Here is a 12,805-nt window from a genome sequence, read left to right as displayed (position 1 = left end):
CTGGAGGAGGAAATGGCAGCCCATTCCAGTATTTTTGCCTGAAAAATCCCATGGACAGAAGAGCCTGGCGGGTTACACTATAAAGGGTCACAAAGAGTCGGACATGACTAAGTGACTAACACACGTTCACGCACGCATGCCTTTTCCAGAGGCCATATTACTAATTATAAATGTTAAAATTGCATTAAGTGCTGTGATGTGTATCCCACCACATTTTTCTCCCATGGAAAAATGAATGGATCTTTGAGGTTATTTATCTGATAAGTTACTGAGCTGAATATGGATAGATTTATAAACTATACATTAATGATTCTGATTTATATCTAACAATTAGTTTTCTTTTTTTTAAAGGGTGACTGTGACAAAACTTATGGATCAGAATTTGTCTACAGTGATCATGCCAAAGAACTTATCGTAGGGGAGATTTTTGTTAGGGTCTATAATGAAGTCCCTACTTTCCCACTTGAGGTAAGCTCTCTACTTTTGATTTTGTCTGTAACTTTTGATCATTTGTTATTAAAAGCTACTGATTTATTCACACTGTATATATTGAAATAATATCTGTTTTTTGCCAAATATTTTATACTAACTTGGGTATGTGATAGGGTGACCATTGATAACTTACGAGACTTTTTGTTTTGAATGTTGGGGAATTTAATGGATTCATGAATAAGAATTTATTCCTTTCCCAGCTATTTCTTATATTTTATACATAATGCTACTCCACTGTATCCTGTATATATGCCTGCAGCTCTGCAGTCTCTTGTGGAACTGTAAGGCCTTTTACATACTCACTCTATCATGTTAAATATCAGACCACCAGACAGTAGTCTATCTCTGGCCAGTTTTTAAAATTAAGAATATAGAAGGGGAGAGCAAAGAGAATTTTTAGAAGATGACTGGGTCACATCAGGTCATTTCTTGTGATGACCCCTAATCACTTACAGAAGCAAATTATCTTTTCTTTCATTAGTTCTTGGGGATCACATAGGAAAGTTTTGTTATAGTTTTTTTGGAGGGGGTGATAAAGATTTGGTGGTTGATTGGTTTGTAAGGAAGAAAGAAGTGAGGCTTTGTTTTAGAGTTTGCTCTTGGAAAAAGGAATTTACTAAACTGTGATGTATGTTAATTATCACAATAATATATAAAAATAGCTGCTAAGAAGAATGAGTTTAGTGATTTGTGAAGTCTCTTTGAAAACTTCTTTTTGAATTTATAATCTAATATATATAATTTTTAAATGTAAAAATGCAACCAATTTATAGAAGTTACATATCATACTATCAATTATCTCGGTAAAGTAGGGGCATACTCTTATCTCAGAGTTGTTATACTATATTACCGATGGGAGTAAATGAGATTTCTGATGGATTTGGGCCAACAGTGATAAACACTTTCTAATGCTGTTAAGTTTTATCCCTTTTCTCCTCAGTTCTCATTTAATGCATAGGTATTTTCTTGTGTCTGTGTAATTTAATCACTTCCATGACTTGAAATGTTTTGTTGTTGCTTTTACTGTGAAGTCTTTGTTATAGGTTATTTCTAAGGACACACATGTTTTTAAATATTTTTCTATTTGATTTAGGTTCCAAAAGCATTTGCTGCAAGTCTCTTGGATTATATAGGCTCCCAGGCCCAGTACCTCCACACCTTCATGGCCATCACTCATGCTGCAAAAGTAGAGTCAGAGCAACATGGAGACCGCTTGCCAAGAGTTGAAATGGCTTTGGAGGCTCTGAGAAATGTTATAAAATATAATCCAGGTATGTGATTGTACCCTTGACAAATAAGATCCTTAAAATAGAAGAGCCCTAAAAATACCAGTTCTCAATTTTACCAGGAAAACTCTAGGAAAATTATGCTTGGTTATTGACCCCATAATATTTTTACCTCTAAATAATAGGCTGGAAAAGGCAGAATAACTTGATAGTGTAAAACATCACATTGATGACATAAATTGACATACAAGGTGTAAGTGCTTATGTTAGAGTTATTGATGAGGTTATCTAATTTGTCCACCATTGGTCCTTACAATGAAAGTTTTTGTGCTTGATAATTGAGTTCTGACAAAACATAGTCCACTGGAGAAGGGAATGGCAAACCACTTCAGTATTCCTGGCTGGAGAATTCCATGAACGCTATGAAAAGGTAAAAAGATGTGACACTTAAAGATGAACTCCCCAGGATAGTAGGTGCCCAGTATGCTACTGGAGAAGAGCAGAGAAATAGATCTAGAAAGAATGAAAAGGATGAGCCAAAGTGGAAACAGCACCCAGTTTTGGATATGTCTGGTGATGAAAGTAAAGTCCAATGCAGTAAATAACAATATTACGTAGAAACCTGGAATGTTAGGTCCATGAATCAAGGTAAATTGGAAGTGGTCAAACAGGGAATGGCAAGAGTGAACATCAACATTTTAAGAATCAGTCAACTAAAATGGAGCAGAATGGGTGAATGTAATTTAGATGATGATTATATCTACTACTGTGGGCAAGAATCCCTTAGAAGAAATGGAATTGCCCTCATAGTCAACAAGAGAGTCCAAAATGCAGTACTGGGGTGCAGTCTCAAAAACAACAGAAAGATCTCTGTTCATTTCCAAGGCAAACCGTTCAGTATCATAGTAATTCAAGTCTGTGCCCCCAATCACTAATGCTGAAAAAGCTGAACTTGAACGTTTCTCTGAAGACCTCCAAGACCTTCTAGAACACCCAAAAAAGATGTCCTTTTCTTCATAGGGGAATGGAATGCAAAAGTTGGAAGTCAAGGGTTACCTGGAGTAACAGGCAAGTTTGTTTGGCTTTGGAGGAGAAAATGAAGCAGGGCAAATTCTAACAGAGTTTTGTGAAGAGAACACACCGTTTGCAGCAAACACACTCTTCCAACAACCCAAGAGATAACTCTACTCATGGACGTCACCAGATGGTCAATACCAAAATCAGACTGAGTATATTCTTTGCAGCCAAAGATGGTGAAGCTCTATGCAGTCAGCAAAAACATGACCAGGAGCTGACTGTTGCTCAGATCTTGAACTCTTTATTGCCGAATAGACTTAAATTGAAGAAAATAAGGAAAACCGCTAGGCCATTCAGTATAACCTAAATCAAATCCCTTACAATTATATACAGTGGTGACAAATCCATTCATGGGATTAGATCTGATAGACAGAGTGCTTGAAGAACTATGGATGGAGGTTTGTGACATTGTACAGGAGGCGGTGATGAAAACCATGCCCAAGGAAAAGAAAAGCAAGAAGGCAAAATGGTTGTCTGAGGAGGCCTTACAAATAGCTGAGAAAAGAAGAGACGCTAAAGGCAAAGGAGAAAAGGAAAGATATAAGCATCTGAATGCAGAGTTCCATAGAATATCAGGGAGAAATAAGAAAGCCTTCCTCAGCAGTCAATGCAAAGAAATAGAGGAAAACAATAGAATGGGAAAGACTAGAGCTCTCTTCAAGAAAATTAGAGATACCAAGGGAACATTTCATGCAAAGATGGGCACAGTAAGGACAGAAGCAGAAGATATTAAGAAGAGGTGGCAAGAATACACAGAAGAACTATACAAAAAAAAGATCTTAATGGCCCAGATAACCATAATGATGTGATCACTCACTTAGAGCCAGACATCCTGAAGTGCAAGGTCAAGTGGGTGTTAGGAAGCATCACTACAAAGCTAGTGGAGGTGATGGAATTCTAGCTATTTCAAATCCTAAATGATGATGCTGTTAAAGTGCTGCATGCACTCAATATGTTAAAGAATTTGGAATACTCAGCAGTGGCCACAGAAGTGGAAAAGGTCAGATTTCATTCCAGTGTAAAAGAAAGGCAATGCCAAAGAATGTTCAAACTACCACACAGTTGGACTCATCTCACATGCTAGTAAAGTTACACTCAAAATTCTCCAAGTGAGGCTTGACAGTACATGAACCGAGAATTTCCAGATGTTCAAGCTGGATTTAGAAAAGGCAGAGGAACCAGAAATCAAATTGCCAACATCCATTGGATCATAGAAAAAGCAAGGGAATTCCAAAACAACATCTACTTCTGCTTTATTGACTATGCCAAAGCCTTTGACTGTGTGGATCACAACAAACTGTGGAAAATTCTGAAAGAGATGGGAATACCAGACCAACTTACCTGCCTCCTGAGGAACCTGTATTCAAGTCAAGAAGCAACAGTTAGAACTGGACATGAAACAATAGATTGGTTCCAAATTGGGAAAGAAGTACGTCAAGGCTGTATATTGTCACCCTGCTTTTTTAACTTATATGCAGAGTACATCATATGAAATGCCAGCTGGATAAAGCAGAAACTGGAATCAAGATTGCAGGGAGAAATATGAATAACATCAGATATGCAGATGACACCACCATTATGGCAGAAAGCAAAAATGAACTAAAGAGCCTCTTGACGAAAGAGTAGGCTTGAAGAGGAGAGTGAAAAAAACTGGCTTAACATTAAAAAAACAAAGGTCATGGCTTGCAGTTCCATCACTTCACGGCAAATAGGTGGGGAAATGATGGAAACAGTGACAGACTATTTTCTTGGGCTCCACAATCACTGCAGATGGTATCTGCAGCCATGAAATTAAAAGATGCTTGCTTCTTGGAAGAAAAGCTATGACCAACCTAGACAGCATATTAAAAAGCAGAGACATTACTTTGCTGACTAAGGTCCATCTAGTCAAAGCTATGGTTTTTCCACCATAGCTTTGACTAGATGGACCTTAGTCAGCAAAGCTTTTCCAGTAGTCATGTATGGATATGAGAGTTAGACCAAAAGAAAGCTGGTCGCCAGAGAATTGATGTTTTGAACTGTGGTGTTGGATAAATTCTTGACAGTCCCTTGAACTGCAAGGAGATCAAACCAGTCAATCCTGAGGGAAATCAATATTGTATATTCATTGAAAGCACTGATGCTGAAACTGAAGCTCCACTATTTTGGCCACTTGATATGAAGAACTGACTCATTAGAAAAGACCCTGATGCTGGGAAAGATTGAAGTTAGGAGGAAAAGGGGACAACAGAGGATGAGACGGTTTGATGGCGTCACTGACTCAATGGACAGGAGTTTGAGCAAGCTCCGGGATTTGGTGATGGACAGGGAAGCCTGGTGTGCTGCAGTCCATGAAGTCGCAAAGAGGTGGACACAACTGAGCAACTGAACTGAATTGATAGAATATATTGATAAAATACCGAACATAAAACCTGAGTATAAAATATGAAACATATGTATAAACTATAGAATATAAAATAGAGTATTATATAGAATATAAAATATAAATATGGAATATAAAATTACATTCAATATTCAGTTTCTTACCTGAAGACCTCAAAACTTTTTATTAACACTTAATATTATCTTTCTTATACTTCTTTGCTCTTGCCAGGATGTATTACAGTACTATTATAATTTACAGTTGTATTGCCAACAAATTATTCAAATAAAAACCAACAATAATTAAATGCTGTCTAAGAAAATTTCATTCCCATGGTATACATGTTTTTAAAGGCAGTATTATAAAATCTGAAGAAAACTTCATTTTTTGATTTTGGCATATTAGGTACAAAGAAATTGCTATAAATCTGGGAATTGATTTGGAACTTGTCTGTAATGTACTTTTCAAGTGACAGAGTTCTAACTCAGTCCTATTTAAAAGCCAAATGATGTCACACTGTCTCCAGATGTAATTAGGCTGACAAGGTTAGCTCTTGAGGTCTACAGGTAAAGCTTAAAAAAGTGCCACCCTAATACTTTTAATTTTTGAATTGTATTTGATAAATTTCTTGTTTTTAGCCTGTTGGTTAGTTAGGCGTTGGGATGGAAATGAAGAGAAAACAAACCAGATAAACTTTAATACTGTTTAACTTCTTAAGATTTACTACTCCTTAGTGATACTGTACTCACTTAATGTCACAATTGCTGAGAAAAGTTTACCACAGACTCGACAGTAAACAAAATATATCTGTTTCCTGAAGATTGATAGAACATTGCTTGGAAATAAAAGACAAGCATTTTATTTTTCTTTCTAGGTTCTGAAAGTGAATGCATTGGTCATTTTAAGTTAATATTTTCTCTTCTTCGAGTCCATGGAGCTGGTCAAGTGCAGCAGTTGGCTTTAGAGGTAAAAGAACTTTGTTCTAAAGCATGCTCTTTCCTGCAACATACTGTACATGGTTTGAACCTTCATTAATCATCATCTAAAGTTGAGTGGAAATTTGTGTGTGGTTTTTTTTTTTTTTTTTCATTTTGCCTATTAAGGCAAGTGAATGTCTTTAAAACTTGAATTATATGCCCATTTTGAAGAGCAAATGTTGTACAGTGTTCAAAGTGCTTCCCTCTGTGGTCATCATCTGTCATGCATTAGAACTTGGGATGCATTTCTATAGTGTCATATGGGATGAGTTAAGGAATGGACTTTACTCGGGATGCTTGGAAGCCACAGATGACAAAAAAAAGGGAGCAGAACTTTCCAGGATCTCTGTTTTTCCACAGAGAGACATGTTGAGACCAAGCTACACACTGTGAGTTTGGTTCCATCTCCCTCAGTTGCTCTCCCTTCTTATGGGTCTGGTACAAAAGCATCCTTTCCAGCTACCCAGAACCTGTGGGTCTTAGAGGTCCAAGAGTGGTTGGAGGGCCCTCCTTTAGGAGAATGAAATCATTGGTCCTGTAGGAAGCTGTTTGTGTGGAGCCTTTTCCTCTGGAAGAAGCAGGAAGACCTTGGTCACAGGGTCCTCTTTATCTAGGCAACCCAGAGTAAACACCCAGGATCTTTTTTCATGTGATCCTGCTTATTGTAACACACACGATTTATTATAAAGAACACCAAATTCAACCTTTCAGTAACAGTGAACTTTATGAATGATTAAGTGTTCTTAAATTGCATTTTGGTTTAAAAAATGTTTACTAAAATAATAAAGGTTAAATTGGTTAACAGCTTAACAAGCATAGTCTTTTCTTTGAAAAGCATTCTTCTCCACTTAATTCCTTCAAGTACCTTGTAATTTTTAAAATAAGCATTATTATATGTGCTGCCGAAAAAAAAAAAAAAATAAAATAAGCATTATTGTATCTGTGATATTTTTCTTGGAGATGTTGACCACATGGTTCAAGTTGTGGCATTAATCTTTAGATGTATAAGTTAGACTTGAGTGGTCATCTTCTTTTGAAGAAAACATGCCTATTTCTTTATAGTAGAAAGATAGACCTAATATTTTGTACTGGGCACCGGAGACATTTACTTTCTCCCTCTAAAGGAAAAAATCCAAGTAGTGAAGATGATTATCTTGCTAATCACTTCCCACCCCAAATCTCCAATTGGAAAATACGATAGTGTACACCATAATTCTGGATCATGAACTGGTGTAGGATTGAAGGCTTCTTATAAGCCTAAGGATTGTGAATTGGTGCTAAAATATTTGTTTAGATTGTTATATTTGATTGTTACCTTTAAGTTAATAGAAAACTGATATATACAAACACACACACATACTAGCATTAACATTTTTTATTCACAAAAGAGCAAAGTAATAAAGCCAATTTTTAAGAATTAAATTCTTGCCTAAAAGTTAAATATTTTGTCCTCCAAGCATTTTTCTCATTTTGGTAATAAACTTTAAGTTTATTTAGGTCTGACTAATTTGCCTTAATTTGTCTAGGTTTGAAGTTATTTCCAGAACTCTTAATGTCCTATTGATTGATTTTCAGGTTGTGAATATAGTGACATCTAACCAAGATTGTGTCAACAATATTGCTGAATCAATGGTTTTGTCCAATTTATTGGCTCTTCTGCATTCTTTACCATCAAGTATGTATATTCACTGGAATTTTCAAAACCACAGCATAGTCAGCATAGAGAGGAGCAGTTACATAGATGATGCAAAACCTTCAACATAGTGTTTTAAAATACTTTAAGTGGTATTCTTTGTATTAGATTTGTCTTCCTAGTTTATTTTTACAGAAGTTAACTATTTTGTATTTCCATATCCAAACTTGGAAGAGATGATAGAGATCCAAAAGCAAATGAAAATAATCTAGGATTTTCAATTTGCTAAGTATAAGCTACATATGAATGATTGAGAATTAACGGATACTCCATGTTTTAGTAAAAAAACACTCAATTAAACTTGTGTGGTAGAAAAAAAATGCTTAATATTAAAATCACCTTATGTTTTACTTAAAGTTCAGTCCTGCATTATTTGTCCTTTACTGATTTGATGCTAATAGTAACTGTTAGCACCAGATGAGATCAGTTTTTAAAAATATAGCAACCTGATTTCTTGAGTACAGCCTGCAATAATATAGACTCCTTACACACTGTAGTTATGTCTCACATAAGTGTGTAGTTGTGTTAGATCAACCTTGAGATTGCTTTTCAAAGACACTTGTGATATAACTCCAACTTTGTCACTTCCCCATCAACATGCATTGCTCAGTCAGCTTTGCCTGCCCTTCAGAAGTCACATTAATCTTGACTTCCCACCTGTCCACCTCCTTGAGAGCAGCAACCAGTCTCACTCATTTTCTGCCCCAGTACCTTGCACATGTTATGTATTATGTTCAGTGAATTGAGTGGAGTTCAGTTATTATTGAATATTCTTGTTAGCTTTTAAATGGCAGCATTTAAAAGTTATTAGCAGATTATTTTTTTTTGGTCATTCCTACAGCCTTAGTTGGTTTTTCTTTTTTATTAGTTTTTAACAGCTACAAACAATGCAAACTTAAAGTGGCTGAATGTTAACAGAAGTCATGGTTTAAAAGTATATTCATACTGAATTTATATAGTGCAGTCATGGTTTTAATCTTACTGGTAAAACAGCTGATATTTAGATATCTTAGCCTATTCTGTTCTCATTTATATTTTAGACTAAATTATCTTCAACTGTTTGCTCAGGAACATTAAAAACATAAAATAATTGACTTCTTCTGTCCCCTCCAAAGTCTTGTTTTCCTTTGAACTTATGGTTAGAACAGTGACTGGTTTTCAGTGAAATATTGTTTCCTGTCTTAAAGAAGTCTCATTTTAACAAAAGTCTCATTCTGAGTGTTTATTCTCCTGCCTATTAACTTAGCTCAGTCTGGCTACCATCCTTGGTTTTCGTCTCGGCCTAATACCTGGCAGCCTTCACCCTCTTTGCCAGCTCTTCACTCCTCTGGTCACCTGTCTCTTGTTGCCCCTTGACTTTGGAAGAGTAAAGTCCAGTTGTCCAGTCTACTTCAATGACAAGGAAGGGGTGAGAAGCGCACAGACTTTGTGCAGAAGGATGCTATTGTGTTTTACACTGGAACAGTGTCTTGCAACTGCTACTTCCTACTCATTTCTCTAAGATACTAGCACCATATAAAAATAATAGATCCCTGAATATAGTATCCTCAGGCTGTCAGGAGGTGAGATTTCGTTTGCAGAATGAGCAGTGAGGTAGGAGGACAGTATGGCATAGTGCTTATGAGTGGATTTTGGAGTCAGACCTCTGTAAACCTCTATATACCTCAGTGGTATAGTGAGTTATACCACTCACTAATTGTGAATTCATGGGCTACTCAAACTGGATCTCAGATTCCTCATAGCAAGACCACAATACCTGTCTGGCTGGTTGTTGTGAAGTTAAAAGTACGATGCCCTTTGTAAAGCACCTTGTTCAGTGCCTGGCACTGATGCCTAGTAAATGTAAGGTGGTGTGCTGATTCGATTCTTGTAATGTCTTTTGTTCTGCAGGTCGTCAGCTTGTTCTGGAGACTCTCTATGCTTTGACATCAAGTACAAAAATTATCAAAGAAGCAATGGCAAGAGGTAGTGTATAAAGTGCTTTCTCATCTAGTCATACTTTGTAATGGTAGAGCTTATTTTGAGCTACTTTATATAGTCTGATAAACTAGAAGAATGCTTTGAAAGGCTTACAATTTTTTTAAAAAAGCAAACTGCATTGAGTTGAAATAAGGTTGAAAGTAAATTCTACTGACTAGAAAAGTCATATTTTTTTATTTAGCATATAAACGCTAATGCTTTTTTTCCTTCACAGGAGCTTTGATTTATTTACTAGATATGTTCTGCAATTCAACACATCCACAGGTTCGAGCCCAGACAGCAGAACTTTTTGCTAAAATGACAGCAGATAAACTAATAGGTCCAAAGGTGAGCACAAAATGGGTTCTTAGAAAGAAATTAATTATTAAAGCTCTGTTACTTTGGTAACTAATTTCATGAGGATTACCAAAGTCTGAAATAGTAAAGTGACTTGATATGAAAGTTGAAAGATTGACATACCTGAATTATTCCTATATATTACTAGTGGAGAAGGAAATGGCAACCCACTCCAGTGTTCTTGCCTGGAGAATCTCAGAGACGGGGGAGTCTGGTGGGATGCCGTCTATGGGGTCGCACAGAGTCGGGCACGACTGAAGCGACTTAGCATAGCATTACTAGTTAGAGAAAAATTATAATCAGGGAAGCCTGCGCTAGATTTGAGAAGTCTTAATAGAGTGTTTGAATTATGGTGATGAAACTGTTCATCTCCCTTGAAGGAGCCAAAACATATTTTAAAAGTATGTTTTAAGTTGTGACAGAAGATAGATTAGGTTAGGTTAGATTTCGCACTTCGAGAATTGGCTTGTGAAGGTGAGTATTACAGTGCCTTTGTTTCTCCTCTCTGCAGGGAGATCTCTCGTTAAAAATCTGGAGAAGACAAAATGATCTCTGGAACCGTGGTTCAGTTCATAGAGCAGAAACCCATTAGAATAATACTTCTAAGTAGAATTGCATCCAGACACAGTTGTAATCAAAGTTTCCTTCTTCTGTTACTGAATCAGTTTCACATGAAGTAATGCTCACTGAAGCACTGTCTGTGCCAGCCCAAATATGAAATAAAGGCTCCTGAGCTCCCCCTTACAGAAAACAAGCTAGATTCAGTTGTGTTTTTTTCTTACCTGATCTCCTGATTTAGATATTGAGAATATGTCATAAGACCTGGAATAGCTTTACTTGGGGAATATGGCTAATAATCTGTCGTCAGTAGGGTTAATGAATAAGGAACATTACATTTGGGTGCCTGTAGCAAGGGCCCATAAAATCATGAATACTGATATTTAATACTGAGTTTTCTTAAAGCCAGAGTTGGGTAGCACATAACTATAATGTCTACTGTTATATTTTAAATAATGTTTTAGATGTTTAAAATATGTACTAGAATTAATTTTTGAGCTTTTTAGTAATTTTTTAACCTTTGAAATACATGAGGGACAAATTTTACCAAGGTGAATATATTTTTACTTAAATTTTCTATATAGGAAAAAATATAAAGTGTCAGCTCCTTAATTGAATGATTTGCAACAAGAGATTCTAGAACTGGGGTCAGTAAACTTCTTTTCCATTTTTATAACTTTATTCAGATATAATTGACATGCCATACAATTCATACACATAAAGTATACCATTCAATGTTTTGGGCAACAACAGTCAGTTTTAGAACATTTTCATCAAACCAGGAAAAATCCTAATTTAGCAGTCACTTCCCTATACTTACACCACATTTTGTTTTTCCATTTATTGATTGAAAATGGACATACAGATTATTTCTAGCTTTTGGCTATTCTGTATGATGCTGCTGTGAACACATGTGCACAAGTTTTTGTGTGGCTATGTATTTTATTTCTCTGAGAGTAGAATATCTGGGTAATATGGTAACACTATTTTTAACCTTTCAAGGAATTATCAGACTATTTTTATTTTCCCCAGTGGCGGCACCTTTTTACATACCACCACTGATGGTGATATCCACCTCTTTAACACTTACTATATAGAACTTCATTGAATATGGTCATCCTAGGGGAGAAGGCAATGGCACCCCATCCCGGTACTCTTGCCTGGCAAATCCCATGGACGGAGGAGCCTGGTAGGTTGCAGTCCATGGGGTCGCTGAGGGTCGGACACGACTGAGCGACTTCCTTTCACTTTCACTTTCTTGCATTAGAGAAGGAAATGGCAACCCACTCCGGTGTTCTTGCCTGCAGAATCCCAGGGACGGGGGAGCCTGGTGGGTTGCCATCTATGGGGTCGCACAGAGTCGGACACGACTGAAGCGACTTAGCAGCAGCAGCAGCAGTGGGTGTGAAGTGTGCTGTATCAGGGTTTGCTTTGCATTTCCCTCATGCCTAATGATGTTGAATATCTTTTCATGTGCTTATTGGCCATTTGTACATCTTTTTTAGAGAAATGTCTATTCTCATCCTTTGCTCATTTTTTAATTCAGTTGTCTTTTTACTGTTGAGTTATAATTGTCCTTTATGTATTTTGGATACCAGTTCCTTATCAGATATATGATTTATAAATATTTTCTCCCAATTGTGTGGATGTTTTTCCACTTTCTTGTTTTTTTTAATTTTGATGAAGTCCTATTTATAGCTTGTGCTTTTATTATATAAAAAGCCATTATCTAATCCAGAGTTACAAAAATCTATGCCTATGTTTTTTCCTAGGTGTTTTATAGTTTTCACTCTTGTGTTTACATTTTAGATCAATTTGACCAAGAGAAGTGACATACATCCTATTTTGTGGATGCTGTCTATCATGTAACTGACATTGATTCATTGACTGCCAGGAAGTTCAGGGCTAAGTTTATTATATATTGCTTGCATTTATAAAGAGCTTTTGATATTTTCTTTATGTACTAATTCCTGTTAGTCTCATTCGTTCAAATAAGTTTTTTGAGTATCAGCTTGTGCCAGGGAATAGAAAATACAGGCACTGACAAGACAGACTGGGCCAGGAAAGGTTTCTATAAGATGAGGTTTAACACAGACTTGAATCA

The 12,805-nt window shown here is 36.3% G+C and overlaps 1 protein-coding gene across 1 annotated transcript in view; it reads left to right on the top strand.

Moving 5' to 3' along the window:
• Nucleotides 1-12,805, top strand: part of DNAJC13 (DnaJ (Hsp40) homolog, subfamily C, member 13) — a 163,408-nt gene that overhangs the window by 132,469 nt on the left and 18,134 nt on the right. The window contains exons 43-48 of the mRNA XM_010839582.1: nt 352-468; nt 1,586-1,763; nt 6,032-6,123; nt 7,710-7,809; nt 9,718-9,792; nt 10,022-10,134. Of these exons, the coding sequence (XP_010837884.1) occupies nt 352-468; nt 1,586-1,763; nt 6,032-6,123; nt 7,710-7,809; nt 9,718-9,792; nt 10,022-10,134 (675 nt within the window). The remainder of the gene's footprint in view (nt 1-351; nt 469-1,585; nt 1,764-6,031; nt 6,124-7,709; nt 7,810-9,717; nt 9,793-10,021; nt 10,135-12,805) is intronic.

Source organism: Bison bison, unplaced genomic scaffold, assembly GCF_000754665.1.
Source record: "Bison bison bison isolate TAMUID 2011002044 unplaced genomic scaffold, Bison_UMD1.0 scf7180017864119, whole genome shotgun sequence".
Lineage (NCBI taxonomy): Eukaryota > Metazoa > Chordata > Mammalia > Artiodactyla > Bovidae > Bison > Bison bison.
This window is presented reverse-complemented; position numbering and strand designations above follow the sequence as displayed.